The sequence below is a fragment of the Macadamia integrifolia genome, chromosome 6 (assembly GCF_013358625.1).
Source record: "Macadamia integrifolia cultivar HAES 741 chromosome 6, SCU_Mint_v3, whole genome shotgun sequence".
In the NCBI taxonomy this organism is placed as follows: domain Eukaryota; kingdom Viridiplantae; phylum Streptophyta; class Magnoliopsida; order Proteales; family Proteaceae; genus Macadamia; species Macadamia integrifolia.
Window position 1 is genome coordinate 35126414 of NC_056562.1, and position 14729 is coordinate 35141142.

The window sequence follows — 14729 nt, forward strand, 5'->3', positions numbered from 1 at the left end:
TTTTTGGGGGGTAGGGTGGTTGGGGGAGGGTGGGAGGGGTATGGGGGTAAGAGAAATTTATATGTAATACATGTAATATTGATTTTTTTTTTTTAGAAAATTTACATACACCTCCCATGAGGTTTCATCTAATTACATCCATCCCCATCATGTTTTGTTTATTACATTTCAGCTAATGAGACATTGAGGCGTAACACTATTAGCGAGTTTTGGAGGTTCGATTTGTTAATTTATGCCATATTTCGATTAATGCTTATTTTACCCTTAGTTAATGTATTTTGAACATTTTACCGTTTAATACAAAACCTCAACTTCTATCTCACCTTTTTCTTCTCTGGCAACCTGCATGTATGAACCTATCATCTTTAGTGAACTACAAGAAATAACCTCTCCAATCCAACAATCTTAGATGTGGAACGCCTTGGAACATTGTATTCCCACCGACTGAATAAAAACGAAGAAGAAAGAGGAAATGAGTGTGTTTACTATTGCAATCGCCTTAGACCACTGTGTGCCTACCACTGCAATTTATTAGGACAGATAAGGAGAATATAAAGGGCCATTGCACTTTGACCTATGGAAATGTTAGCAAATGTGATGAGTAGGTCACTATTACGATTCAGTTTTTAGTTACTGGGATTTCCGCCAATCGTAATGAAGGAACTCTTATAGTTTTTAATTTGGCTTCGACGGTCTCTTCCATAAGGGTTAAAGAAATGTTTGAATTTTTTGGTATGGACACTATCTTTAATTCTACCAGAGTTTTGACTTTCAATTAGTTATTGACCTTGTTTGGGTTTATCTTCTTTTTCTTTACTTCCTAAATAGATTTGATAATGGATCGAGATTCCAAAACCTAAACCCATCGTCATATGTTTCAGGCATGCATTATTCCTGGAAGTCTTTCTTCTCTCACTTTGATGGATTTTTTTATTTTTATTATTCGACCAAGTTTTCTAATTCAGGGCCTGTGAAGGAACTAAGAGAAGCGCCATCGAAGAGGTACCAATGGTTCATGGAATTCTTTGATACCAAGGATGCCACTTGCATTAAGTCGTTAGTTGCTTATCGTGATTTGGTTTTGATTTAAAGTCTAAATCGTTAACCGTTAAATCAATTTAGTAGTAAGTTTAAATCATTTAATGTTAAGTTTACATACATTTTAACAATAACAAATTTAAATTTACATATAATAATAAACAATTCAACTTAACATTACAATTTATATCTATTTCAATAGAGAAATTGTTTGAATAAAAAATTAAAAACCATAAGAAAACCGTTCAAACCAAAACCATTTAAAGATGGTTTCGATTTTAATATATGAAACTATTTATTACATGATTCATTTTTGGTTTTACCTAAAATATCTTGCACAAAATCAAATCGAACTGTTTACATCGAAATTGAACCAGTTAACACCTTCACTAATTGAGGATTGTATGTCGATCACCAGCCCCGGGATCAGGATTCGATAAGATGGGATGAGACTTTGTTACTTCCCTTGCCGGAAGAACCCTTGATGCTGCGATGACTCTCGTACCACTCACGGTCATTCTCGCCAAGCAACCTTTGGATCTCGCTAACTCTGGATCTTGCTGGCTAACTCCTTCAGCACACAGAGAGAAAGAGAGAGCTTAGAGAAGTTAAAACTTCTTGTTTCTTCTTGCGATTACAGATTGGAAACCCCCGTCCGCTTTCTTTCAAATGTTCTATTTTCTAATATATTTGTTATTCTCAGAACTGTACAGTTGCAGGACTACAGAGTTACAAAGACAAAAGACCATAAGGAACTGTAACAAAAAAAAGGAATAAGGGTGTGAAACGAAGTTTCAAATAACTAATACCAAAGCCATTTTAATAAATAATGAAGAATATAGTGGAGTTACTAGCTAGGTGTAATTTGGATCTTTTGGATCCTCTCTCGTGTGTGTGTGACAGTGTAGCAATTTTATCTTAAGAGTTGTTTTAACCATCCATCTAAGGTTCTTTAATTTATTTTTCATCCAAATCTAAAGTTCTCTTAAGCCCTCTGTGATTTGAAATCAATTATACAGACATATATAATCGTATTTTTGTTTACAAAGTAATCAAAATAAACACGTATAGTATCATTGCCCTCACCCTTTTAATAAATCAGATTTTTATATAGTATTATTATCCTCTAATCCGTTTAATTGTTGTAGATATTTGTACCTATTCTTTTGTCGTTCCCGAACTTACAAATTATACCTGAGCTGGGTGCAATTGAGAGATTGGGAAGGAATTGGAGAAGAAAAGAATGAAAAATAAAAATTTGGGGTGGGGGGAGTGTGACTGTGAAATAAAACCTATTGATCAAAATTTAGGTGATTGAATTAAATATATGATCAAGAGTTTACTTGTCCAGTATTTAGTATTGATTCTGAATACCAAATTGTAATTATGATATCCATGCATGAGAAATTCCTTACAGATATTTCTAAGTCAAAAATTACAAGGAAAGGCATGAACAACATCCACACCCACCAATGACCCACCCTCGCACAGATTAAATTTAGCCCATCCCCTTCCAAGCTCCTTCTACATATAAATGAACTATATATATATGTAACAAAGTATGCAGGAATGCTAACTCCTCCTCCTTCGCTTTCTTAATCAGCGGCGTCCTCTGTCGTCGGCATTGGCAGATGACAGCGCCATCTCCTTCTCAACTGTGTTCGCCTCCTCTCTGAACTTCTTGTAAATATCACTCTTGTAAAAATTTCGCGTTCTAATCACTAAAATGAAGGAAACAAGTGCTCCGAATAAAGACACCGACGCAAGTACGATGAAGGAAAGTCTGTAACACTGAGACCCTATACAAGTCAATTCCTTCACCGCCGACCTATCAAGCCCCTTCTGTGCCAGTTGCTTCAAGGCTTCCCTATCGTAAAGCTTCCCCGCGACCCTCACGTTGAGTACATACGACCCCAGCGGGCTCGCCAACTGGCCGCAATTGAACAATGTGGAGTAGTATTTGAGTCCGAAAAGCTCCGATATGATGGCAAAGAGCAGCGTCAGTTGGGCACCGAAGGCGAAGCCCATGATGATCGACGCTATGTACAATGAACCTGGGAAGGGGAAGGCAACGAGAAGGTATCCCACGCAGGACAAGAGAAGCATCAGAGTCATCATCAAAGTCCGTGGGAATCTCATCTTCGTGAGCAAGATCTCAGACAAGAAACCGGCGAAAACCCTCCCGCAGTAGTTCCATATGCTTACAAGTGACACGAAGGAGTTAACGATACGAGCCGGGTAGCCCAAGGATTCTCCAATCTGGCCCAGATTGTCTATCGCCGTTAGGCAGCAGCCGAGCCCACAAAAGGTCGCCATGAACAGAATCAACATATCGATACTAAGGAGTGCCTGCAAGATTCCGTAATCATCGCCTCTGTCTGGCTTCCTGAAGATGTTCCAGCATGAGGTTTTGGGCTTCTCCGCTATCTTCTGCGCGGGGGAGGGCTCTGCCGCTATCCGTTTGGACTCCGGTGCCGGCTCCTGGACGACGGCGATGTCGGAAGGCGGATCGATGGGCTGATTCTTGAGGTTCCAGAGGGCGTATTCTTCTCTAATGGCAATGCCGAACGGGATAAAGAGGAGTACACAGACGACTGTGGCACTGCCGATGTACGCAGCGTGGGTGAAAACAATCTGCTTCTGAAGGACGGTCATGATCATGAGAAACACGGCAAGAGCAATGGATACGTAGAGGAAATGGTAGAAGACATTGATCTCATTGGGCTGACGGACCACCTTAATCACCCTGATGGAGTACACAAAGATGACGGAAATCAGTGCCGGAAGCCAGCCGATGAGGAGGATGAGCGATGTGGCGTTGTCGCCATAGATTGCCAGGTACATCTGGGTCATGATAGCTCCGCTGAGTCCTACGAATCCCTTGAGCAGGCCCAACATAACGCCTCGGCTCTCAGGGAAGTTCTTGACGCAGGTGACGAGCGAACCTGTGTTGGCGAAGTTCTGGGAATTGGCACCGATGATAATGAAGAAGCACATCTGCCAAACCGCCGGCTTAGGGATCTTGCCGACAACGGCGAGCCATATGAGGAAGTAGCCGGTGAAATTGAGGGCAGCGCCAACTAAGAGGACGAACCAGGTAGGGGTAACCTCAGCGATGAGACCAGAGAGAACTCCCACGTTGGCGCCGAGATCCTTGCAGAAGCCCAATAAATTAAGAGTTGTCTGGTCATAGCCGAGGGACTTTTTTATCTGTTTGGAGTAGGTGCCGAAGAGATAAGTAGCCCCTGCCCCAGCCATGATCAAGAATGAGGCGAACACCATGAACCATCTCCCACGCAACAAGTGGGCCGGGAAACTCCCACCGCCATTTCTAATCGCCGCCGCTACTGCCATCGTCCCTTACCCTTGTTGAGCCGTTTTCTCAAAATCAAATTCAATCTCACACCGAACAATAACCAAATTCACAAGAAGGCGCAGCAAATCTGTCTCCCCTTTACCCTCTCTGTAAATGAGATGGAAAAGGAAAGCAAATGGATTGATGCAATGCAATTCAATTCAATTCAATTCCGAAAGCCCTGCATGTTTATCCACATATACGGTGATTTGATTCGGAGAAGAGAAGGAACTGTGGAAGAGAATACTAGTTCTTACAAGGAAAGAGGGTAAGAGATTTAGGATAAAAAGGCAGCTAATTTTAAAGGGAAAAAATAGGATGTAGAGGAAAGAATGAAAGAGAAAATCACGGGATAGGGGAAGACTCGATTCAATCCTTCAATCCTCTCATCCCTTAGAGAGAGAGAGAGAGAGAGAGAGAGAGAGAGGTGACTGTAGAAGTGTTTGATATTATCACAATTAGCTGTGCCTTCATCGTTCTAATCTAAATTCAACGCACACCACTCCACCCCTATAATAGTAAATAAGGAATTAAATGACCTGCCAAAAGAAACTATATTTTGGGGGAGAGGGGTCTGGGTGGATAAGATTAGCGCCTAATCTCTTTCCCAAAACTCAACTGGATTTAAGGATAACACATAATGCATATGCATAATTTATGGTTAGATGAGAAACCGTATAGGATTATACCAAAGATGAAAAGCAGTATAGGATTATTTACCGGTGCCACCGGTAACCGGTGCTAAGTACCCGGCAGTGGTAGTATTATTGCTTATTGAGCTCGTGATGTTTGTATAAACCAGTGGGCGCACTATACGCGTGGTCACGGCTTCACAGGAAGGTTGCACTGTTGTGAGAACCAATGACGAATCACACTGTTTGAGTGGACTTTGTGGATCCCACCTTTCCTTTTCCACTTTTTTTTTTTTTTCTCTTTTCTTGGAGGTTTGAAAATCTGACGAATTTTTTATGAAAAGAGAGACACCGAAATAGACAAAACAGAAGCTTAAAGAAGAGAGAGAGAGAGAGAGAGAGAGAGAGAGAGAGTTTTGAGTCAAAAGTCCTGCTCATGAGTATAGAGAGTGGGCTGTACAAAAAAAAAGAGTACAGTGACTGCGTTTTGGCACTTGGACTTACTGGGTTAGAGTCTCATGTTCAGACCTCGAAATCTTGCGGTGAAGTGGCTCCCTGCGGATGACACTAGGCCCTTCGAAGATGGACGGTGTCTTCCTCCTCCTCCTCCTCGCATTCAGAGTGAACATGTTGAGATACAGTCTACCACCGTTTGTTTCAGCTATACAGTGCGGTGAGCCCTCTGTTGTCTCTCTTGCCACTGCTGCTACCTCCTCTGAACATGGATAAATCCATCTGGAACGAAGAAGCTGCAGCCCCATCGGCTTCCTCTGCTGACTGTAACCGATTCACGTCGAATCCTCTCGCTTGCGGCACCCCCGAGTCGTCTAATATCCTCTGTATCATCGAATTCTATGGAAGAATTGCCTGCGAGGATTACACAACCGGTACCGAACTCCTAGATCCCAAGGCCTCTGTGGGCAGCGGCAATGGCAAATCTCAGAAGATATACTCAGATTGGGGGGAAAAGGGTTCCGTGGTTCGTTCCTTGTAGACCAGAGACGAAAAATCTGAGAGGCTCGAGGACGAAGCACGAAGAAGGAGAGACCTCGAAGAAGGGCGACGTTATCTCCGAGATCAGGGATGAAGAGCAGGCGTATTTGGTTGAGTACTTTCAGAGGAAAAAGGGAGAAGAAGGTGCGAACAACAGATAAGGTTAGATTTTGGGGTTTCAGGGTTAAAACCCCTTTTTCCGGTGGTCTGTTTTTCAGACCAGCTAAATGATGTGTTTCTGGTGTAAGAATGGGTTACGGTATGATCTTCACCGTCGATTTTCACACTCCAGATGTCAGGCACAGAATGCCTCACTGCACTGCTGATGATCTTTTCCCCTTCTCTTTCCCTTCGAGTCACATACAGTTGAATGAATTAGGACCTGTAACAGAAAAAACGCTTGCGGGTTGTTAGTACGCAAACCACAATAAATGAGAAATAACTATATTTCAACAGAAAAAGAGAAATAAGTATAAAAGATTAAAAGGGAAAAAATACTCTTTCATATTTTAGGGAAAAAACGCTTGGGGGTTGTTAGCACGTGATGAGGCAAAATATGTCCTCTTCTTCATCACTGTTAAAGCGTGTATGTAAATTTGAATAGGATTGACCTACTACCTCGGCCTCCAACAGGCCGTGCTGGCACCTCGGCCTCCATCAGGCCGTGCTGCCACCTCGGCCTCCATCAGGCTGTGCTGCCACCTCGGCCTCCATCAGGTCGTGCTGCCAACATGCCGTGCTATCACCTTGGCCTTCATTAGGCCGTGCTGCCACCTCGACCTCCATCAGGCTGTGCTGCGACCTCGACCTCCATCAGGCCGTACTGCCTCCTCGGCATCCATCAGGCCGTGCTGCAACCTCGGCCTCCATCAAGTCGTGTTGCTACCTTGGCCCGACGTCAACAACAAGGTTTTCAAAGACGTGTTTTCGTCCACCCCTACATTCAAGGAACATAATCCCTATTTAAAAGGACATGACTCTATCCACTACACGTCATCATAGATGTCGCACGGTTGGCCTTTCCGAGATAAGAGGGAAATATTCCCTTAGAATATTCCCAGAACCACATAACCACTCCCCTTGAGGACTCCACGCCTACACATGACTCTTCACAATCGTCTCCCACTCTCCTTCTATCAGCAACCTATAAATACCAATGTAAGCCTCCATCATGGGGGATCGATCACTCACTTCTCTTACTGAAAAATCTCTCTTGAGCATCTGTTGTGGAAAGATCTGACTTAGGCATCGGAGAGTCCCCCGTCGGGTCAGCCCGGCTCTCCCTTGTCATCTCTTCTGTGTAAGTCGGCCAAAGCACCAGGAACTGCAAGGAAGATCATTCGGTCAATTTTTTCCGCATCAGTACGCAAACCGAAATAAATGATAAATAAGTATATTTCAATAAAAACAACAAGAAATAAGTATAAGAGGGAAAAGATATTCTTTTATATTTTTAGGGTGAGGGTTCGCTGTCATACTACAAGGCCTTGTGCATAAACAAATTGGCTGTTGCAGCCAAGGAACTGTTATCTCTACTCGTAGCCAAAAGAAAAGGAATAATTTACTTTTTCCAATGGTTCACAAAATACCCTTCTAGGTGTTAATATTTTTTAAAATACATTTTTAGATTTCATGTATTTGTTTATCGCAATATTTTAACTCAAGCAAAAGCTAAATTTCATTTGTTAGGTGCGATAGGTCACGCAAGTTATTAATATTAATGGATTTTTGCATTTCATGGGGGTGGCCATCATTTTGTTCTCTGTGTTTAGGCATATTGTTGTGTAGCTTAGCAATAATTGCTCTCTTCTTTTAAACAATGAGGGCAAATATGTCATTATAGGAGAGATGAAGAGAAACGTAAGCAAATCGATGGATCCGTATTATATATCTTGAGGAAATTACACTCCCCTCCCCTGTATGTTTCAAGTATTACAGAACCCTCCCCTACGAAGTTTGAAATTACACTCTCCTCCCTCGTAAGTTCTAGATTCTATCAACCGTACCCTGATTGTGAGTGAGAAACCGTTAAGTGTATTACAATTTTTTCATAAACCCAAAAATAACCCTAACTTATTTTCCGTCTTCTTCCTTCAGAAGAATGATGGTTTCTGAACTCTTCATCTTCATTCCTCCATAGATTATGAATTTCTGAAATCGAAGGTGGGTTCATCTTCAAAATTTTGGCGATTGATGGTGGTTCATATCGTTCGCGATCAAAGATATTACATCTCGTTGAAGATCATCGGAGACCAACCACGATATGAACCAAGACAACGACAACAACAACGGAGTCAACAAGGAAGATGATAGTACTGCCTCCTCGGCATCGGCGGGAATTGATGGAGAGCAAGAATTCAACTTCAGGGTGTCTTATGGATTGAGCGATAGTAGACAGACCTGGACACGGACCCTTCGCTCTCATCTTCCGAGGATCTGTTCTTTAAAGGAAGGTTTGTGATGCTCGAGCCATTGTCCCTCGAGTTCAACCATTTTAAGGCAAACTAAAAGCCTCAGTTCCCTGTCTCTTTGTTAAAATCTGCAACCAAGATCCGAGTCCTCATGTTGGGGCTTAAGAACCTAAATCGATGGAAAGCAACATCCATATCAGACCGAATCTGCAATAGAGCCAACGTTTCTTGATGAGGCCACCGATTTTTGGCCAAATTCCGGCCACCCTCTTCAATCCAGGAAGCTGATTGGCGCCAAGGCTTTCAACTTAGGGTACCTAGGGTTCACTAGCCCTGCTAGAACTTTCAACACCACAGGCAATGATGATGGTCATGGGTCCCACACATTATTGACTACGGCTGGAAACTTCTTCCAGAATGCCAATGTCTACGGATACGGCAATGGCACTGCTAAGGGAGGAGCGCCAAGGGCGCGTGTAGCCTCTTATGGGGTGTGCGAAAAGTAGATCGGAGATAACAATGTTTTGACTCAGACATCCTCGCCGGTTATGATGCTGCCATTCACGACGGCATTGACGTTCTTTCCGTATCCCTGGGAGACAAACCCACCAACTACTTCAATGATAGCATGACTATCGGTTCTTTCCATGCCGTCAAGAACATATCCTTGTGGTAGCCTTGACCAAAAACGATGGTCCAAATTCTAGCACTGTCACCAACGTGGCCCGCTGGATGTTCACGGTGGCTGCCAGCACTATTGATCTCGTGTTTCTGACCGACATGAAGCTTAGCAACAACCAGCTATTGAAAGGGTTGGCCGCCTCCATGGTTCCCATGCCCTTGGCCGGAAAGAAGTTTCCTCTGGTGAGTCGTGTTTTCGCGAGAGCGAAGAACACACAGACAAAGACGGCAAGTATTGCAATCCTGGGTCACTGGACCCGAAGCTGGTAAAGGGGAAGATATTGGTGTGCGAGATGGGTGGTGAGTTCTAGAGTTCGATTGCACAGGAGGCAGGAGTTGTGGGAGAGATAGTGGTTAACGTGGTTGATGTGGACAAGTCTCCTATGCTTCCAACATCGCAATTGTTAGCCAAAGAGAGTTGCATTGTACAAGTTCATGAACTCGACGAAAGCACCCAAGGCTAACATCTTACCTAGGTCAGAGTTAGATGCAAAACCAACACCTTTGATGGCCTATTTCTCCTCCGTGGGACCTAACACTGTGACTTCCATGATTCTAAAGCCCGATGTCACTGCACCAGGGCTGGACGTCATTGCCAGTGTTGTTGGTACAAAGATGAACAGGGTGTTTTTTAAAGAAAGGGGAAGGGAAAATGAGTCATTTAACATGAACTTCTAACAGAGTTAATAGCAGAGAGTGCGGTTGTAATTTCAAACTTCAAAGGGGGTCTAAGTGTAATACTTGAAACATACAAGGAAAGAGAGTGTAATTTCCTCATATATCTTTAATAGTTTTACCCTTAAAGATTCTTATATCATAGAGTAATTTTTTTTTTCTGTTAATAAAAAATACTATAAAACATTATTATATAATATGTCTAAAGAGGAACCAACGTCAATTGGAGATTTCGTCGAAGGAACTGAGGGCCCGTTTGATAACGTTTCAAGAAACGCGTTTCTGCCGTTTCTGTTTCCAGAAACAGTAGAAACGGAGCAAAAAGCGTTTGATAAAACTGTTTCGTTTCACTTATTTTTAGAAATAGAAATAGAAATTTTTACTTATTTATGGTTCAAGAAACGACCCAGGCACCGTTTCTGGAAACGACTTGTGGCAATTCTTTCACTGGTTACCGTCGACTTCTAAAAACATGTCTTATCAAACACCTTCAATTCCGTTTCTGTTTCTAGAAACGAAAATTTATGTTTCTGCCGTTTCTTGAAACAGAAACGACAGAAACGTTATCAAACGGGCCATGAGTTTCACGTCGATTGTTAGCTTCTGGGTAGTCTTATGATATCCATGCATGAGAAATTTCTTGGTTGAGTTAGAAACATGTAAAGGAAGAACAACATCCCCACCCATCCACCCACCCAAACAAAAGAATTGAAATTAAAGGGATTTAGCACATTCCCTTCCATGCTCCAACTTATGAATGAACAATATCCCCATATATATATGAACAAAGTATGCAGGAATGTTATCTTGTTTCGGTCTTAATTAGCGGCGTCCTGAGGCAGATGATAACGTTATCTCTTTTTCCGTTGTGTCCGATTCCTCTCTGAACTTCTTGTAAATATCGCTCTTGTAAAACTTTCGTGTTCTAATCACCAAAATGAATGAAACCAGTGCTCCAAAGAACGACGCCGCCGCTAGAACGATGAAGGAAAATCTGTAACACTGAGACCCTATACAAGTCAATTCCTTCACCGCCGACCTATCAAGCCCCTTCTGTGCCAGTTGCTTCAAGGCTTCCCTGTCGTAAAGCTTCCCCGCGACCCTCACGTTGAGTACATACGACCCCAGTGGGGTCGCCAATTGGCCGCAATTGAACAATGTGGAGTAGTATTTGAGTCCGAAAAGCTCCGATATGATGGCGAAGAGTAGCGTCAGTATGGCGCCGTAGGCAAACCCAATGATGACAGATGCTACATAGAGGGAGCCTGGGAAGGGGAAGGCAATGAGAAGGTATCCCACGCAGGACAAGAGAAGCATCATAGTCATCATCAGAGTCCGTGGGAATCTCATCTTCACCAGCAAGTATTCAGACAAGAACCCGGCGAAAACCCTCCCGCAGTAGTTCCATATGCTTACGAGTGACACGAAGGATTTGACGATACGAGGCGAGTAACCCAATGACTCTCCAATCTGGCCCAGATTGTCTATAGCCGTCAGGCAGCTGCCTTGCCCACAAAAGGTCGCAATGAACAGAATCAACATATCGACACTAAGGAGTGCCTGTAAGATTCCGTAATCCTCGCCTCTGTCTGGCTTGCTGAAGATGTTCCAGCATGAGGTTTTGGGTTTATTCTGCGCGGGAGAGGGCTCTGCCGCTATCTGTTTGGACTCCGGCGTCTGCCCCTTGCCGATGGCGATGTCGGAAGGCGGATTGATGGGCTGATTCTTGAGATTCCAGAGGGCGTATTCTTCTCTAATGGCAATGCCTAGCGGGATGAAGAGGATTACAAAGACAACTGTGACGCTGGCGATGTACGCAGCGTGGGTGAAAACAATCTGCTTCTGAAGGATGGTCATGATCATGAGAAACGCGGCAAGAGCGAGGGATACGTAGAGGAAATGGTAGAAGACATTGATCTCATTGGGCTGACGGACCACCTTAATCACCCTGATGGAGTACACGAAGATGATGGAAATCAGTGCCGGAAGCCAACCGATGAGGAGGATGAGCGATGAGGCGTCGTCGCCATATATTGCTAGGTACATCTGGGTCATGATGGCTCCGCTGAGTCCTACGAATCCCTTGAGCAGACCCAACATAACGCCTCGACTCTCGGGAAAATTCTTGACGCAGGTGACGAGCGAACCTGTGTTGGCGAAGTTCTGGGAATTGGCACCGATGGTAATGAAGACGCACATCTGCCAAACGGCCGGCTTGGGGATTTTACCAACCACGGCGAGCCATATGAGGAAGTAGCCGGTGAAATTGAGGCCGGCGCCGACCAAGAGGACGAACCAGGTAGGCGTAACCTCGGCGATGAGACCGGAGAGAACTCCCACGCTGGCACCAAGATCCTTGCAGAAGCCCAATAAATTAAGAGTTGTTTGGTCATAACCAAGGGATTTTTTTATCTGTTTGGAGTATGTGCCGAAGAGATAAGTAGCCCCTGCCCCCGCCATGATCAAGAATGAGGCGAACACCATGAACCATCTCCCACGCAACAGGTGAGGTAGAAAACTACCAGCACCACCACCACCGCCATTTCCAATTGCCGCCGCTGCCATCGTCCCTCACTCTTATTGAGCCGTTTCCTCAAATCCAATTCGATCTGTCACCCAATAATCACCAGATTCACAACAGCTAGCAGCAAATCTGTCTCCCCTTTACCCTCTCTCTAAGTGAGATGGAAAGGGAAGAGAAGGAAATGCATATGGATTGATGCAATTCAATTCCAATAGCACCTCTTTACCCACATATTTGGGGGATTTTGTTGCTGAGTTGTGGACGGTCATGTGATTCGGAGAAGAGAAGGAATTATAACATTTCGCACAAAGAAAACAGGGTAAGAGATTTGGGGGAAAGGAAACTAAATTTAAATAAATACCCATATGGGTACCTTCCTGGTATGGGTAGTTTGCAGTTTTGTACTGAAATTGAATTTCCATCCCATCTAATACAGTTATAAATAAGGGAGATTCCATTTCATTGATAGAAAATCAAGATGTGAAAGAAAGGAATGGATAAGAAAAAAGCCGATTCAATCCTCTGTAGTGTGTGCTGTGCCAACTGCCAATGGTATTTGCTTAATCCCATTATTTTTAGCCGTCCCTTTGTTGTTCTAATCTGAATGCCACCCCCTCCTCCCCTATAATAGTAAAGAAAGAATTAAATTACCTGCCGAAGAAACTATATTTAGGGGGTGGGGTTTGACTGGATAAGATTAGCGCCTAATCTCTTTCCCAAATCCCAATCTCAACTGGATCTAAGGATAACACACACAATGGCATATGACATGCATAATTTTTATGGGATAATAAGAAACCGTATAGGATTTTGCCAGAGATAAAAGCCGTATAGGATCATTAAAAAAAAAAAGAGCCGTATAGGATTATTTGCTGGTGCCACCAGTACCCATTGCCGACACTTGGTACCCGGGGCAGTAGTATTATTGCTCATTAAGCCTGTGATGTATTAAAAAAAAAAAACCAAAAAAAAAAAGATGTATATAAAAAAGTTGGCGCACGTTACGTATGGTCACGGTTTCTTAAGAAGGTTGCACTTTTGTGAGGCGCCTATCATCACATGATCTTACATATGAGTATAGAGTATTCAATATTGTTTTTATTTTTTACCATTAGAATAGTGAAAGGGGATGTATTTAAAAGCAATAGGGACAAGTGTCGAATGCCTATATGCACAACGAATGATCATTACAAAAATTTCCAGTTGAGAGAGCCCGTGACGAGTCATTTTCTTTGAGTGGACTTTGTGAATCCCATCGAAGCCCTTACAATTATTTTTTCCGGGGATTGGGGGGGGGGGGGTGATGTGAGTTTGAATATCTCACATTGAAATGATTGATTAATGATTTTTTTTTTTTACAAAAGAGAGAAACCGAAATAGACAAAACAAGAGCTCACACGAGAGAGAGAGAGAGAGAGAGAGAGAGAGAAAGAGAGAGAGATGAATTTGACTGAAAGTCAAACTGTGGAATACAGTGGGTGCGAGTTGGGTTTCAATGTTGTGAATTAGTACGCATTTGGTAAGAGTGCAGAGCATTAAAGTCCATTCTATCGGCAGTTATTGGATCTGAGTCTTGTGTTCAATACCAACTCTTTCCCTTCACGCCCACATGCGGTTGAATAAATTAGGACCTGTTACCAAAAAAACGATGAAGAAGAAGAGACGAGGGAGAAGGAAAAGGTGGGTCCTACATAATTGATTGAAAAACATGAATAATAAAAACTTTAATAGAATAAGATAACGGTAATATTTCTCCCTCTCTTCTCTTCTATAACAAATGTCAAGCAGGTATAGCATTAGGAACTTAGGACAAGAAGTGCGATCCTTGTGTTAGGACCTGAGTTTCTATTCCGATCGAAGAAGATTTTTGTATTTGTTAAGGGAAAAATAATACTCCTATTGAATTTGAAACGACCTAATTATCCTGTTACAATCGAATATTTTCATTCCACATTTTTTTTAGAGTAATTTACAATGTCAATTCCTAAAGAATGGCATTATTATAGAGATATCTTACTCTCAACCTCTATTCTAGAATGTACCTCAAATACTAACATTAGTTGTTTTTTTTTTTTTTTTTTTTCTCTTAAATATCAAAATACCCTCTAAAATGATGAAATACTTATTATACCCTCGCTTAAACTCCGTAACCCCAAATCCACTAAACTGTTTTCACTCCCAAACCTCAATACTCTTTGTGATTGGTGTTTAATGGTGTCACCATCGATGCCATTGCCACTGGGGAGCCAAAAAGGTCGTGGATTGTTATCGACCATCCCTTCCGCTCCTTCCCAGCTCTCTTTCTTTTGCTTCCGAGCGAGCTCAACCAGCCCCTTGAACTATCTAGGTCTGACAATGACGATCTACTCAACAATCAAAGCAGAATATTAGATTAATGATATGGCAGTGAGGCAACTGAA

General features: G+C 42.8%; 2 protein-coding genes across 3 annotated transcripts; both read right to left on the minus strand.

Moving 5' to 3' along the window:
- Positions 1-2398: 2398 nt before the first annotated feature.
- Positions 2399-6356, minus strand: LOC122082898 (protein NUCLEAR FUSION DEFECTIVE 4-like). Of its 2 annotated transcripts, none has more exons than XM_042650712.1 (2): positions 5530-6356; positions 2399-4501 (listed from the first exon to the last, which is right to left on the minus strand). In XM_042650712.1, the coding sequence occupies exon 2, from the start codon at positions 4390-4392 to the stop codon at positions 2638-2640; it is 1755 nt and encodes a 584-aa protein (XP_042506646.1). In that variant the 5' UTR covers positions 4393-4501; positions 5530-6356; the 3' UTR covers positions 2399-2637. The 2 variants fall into 2 exon arrangements, with proteins under 2 accessions (XP_042506646.1, XP_042506645.1); XM_042650711.1 differs by having other exon boundaries at positions 2399-4574.
- Positions 6357-10414: 4058 nt separating this feature from the next.
- Positions 10415-12664, minus strand: LOC122082900 (protein NUCLEAR FUSION DEFECTIVE 4-like). The gene has a single exon (XM_042650713.1). It carries the CDS (start codon positions 12348-12350, stop codon positions 10608-10610), a length of 1743 nt encoding a protein of 580 aa, XP_042506647.1. The 5' UTR covers positions 12351-12664; the 3' UTR covers positions 10415-10607.
- Between the last annotated feature and the right edge of the window lie 2065 nt (positions 12665-14729).

Coding starts and splice junctions, on each gene's coding strand:
- LOC122082900 (XM_042650713.1), bottom strand. CDS start 12,350: ATGGCAGCGGCGGCAATTGGAAATGGCGGTGGTGGTGGTGCTGGTAGT.
- LOC122082898 (XM_042650712.1), bottom strand. CDS start 4,392: ATGGCAGTAGCGGCGGCGATTAGAAATGGCGGTGGGAGTTTCCCGGCC.